The following is a 656-nucleotide window of genomic DNA, read 5'->3' on the forward strand; positions in this document are numbered from 1 at the left end:
GCTGCTGGTGGAGGAGTGGCCAGTCCCGGGGTGGAGCTTAGACCACCGTCCGTGTCTGTGATAGCAGAGTCCCCAGGCAGTGCTATTTACAGGGCAGGATCTGGGACTAAGTCACCAGCAGTGACACACTGAGCTATGCCTGGTGTCCTCTGTGCCAGTCGATTAGCTGTCAGTGACCTGTCCCCTGAAACAGCCATTTACCAACACGCTGAACAGGGGGTTATTCCCCAGTTTGATGTGCAGGAACCAGCAGAAGCCAGTACTGGAAATCAGTACAAAAACTACAAACCTGTTTCAATGATGATTTGTTTTTAAGGATGTTTAACCGCAATGGAGATGAAGTTAAAAGAACTGAGTTCACCACTGAAGGAAATTATGTTGCTCCACAAAGAGAAGGATCTTTTGATCTTTATGGAGACAGAGTCCTCAAACTTGGAACAAATATGTAAGTAAGTTTTGTCCTACACAGAAACATGAAGTAAATGTTGATGGTTGTGGGTTTGGTCAGACGCGCACCTTCACCCCGGGCAGTTTTTGCCTCTTCCACTGTTACAGCTTGACCTTTTGAAAAAGCGATGTCCGGAACAGAACACACATGGACAGATGCGCATAAAGAGCAAGAGTTTGACTGATGTCTGCAGTAAGGCTGAGGAAAG

The 656-nt window shown here is 47.0% G+C and overlaps 1 protein-coding gene across 1 annotated transcript in view; it reads left to right on the forward strand.

Annotated features, from left to right (window-relative positions):
- OSCP1 (organic solute carrier partner 1) overlaps positions 1-656 on the forward strand; it is a gene marked incomplete at its 3' end in the record, with an annotated part of 8297 nt that overhangs the window by 5738 nt on the left and 1903 nt on the right. Inside the window, exon 6 of the mRNA XM_010137828.1 lies at positions 317-445. Coding sequence (XP_010136130.1) covers positions 317-445 — 129 coding nt within the window. The remainder of the gene's footprint in view (positions 1-316; positions 446-656) is intronic.

This window comes from Buceros rhinoceros, unplaced genomic scaffold (genome assembly GCF_000710305.1).
Source record: "Buceros rhinoceros silvestris isolate BGI_N320 unplaced genomic scaffold, ASM71030v1 scaffold43386, whole genome shotgun sequence".
Lineage (NCBI taxonomy): Eukaryota > Metazoa > Chordata > Aves > Bucerotiformes > Bucerotidae > Buceros > Buceros rhinoceros.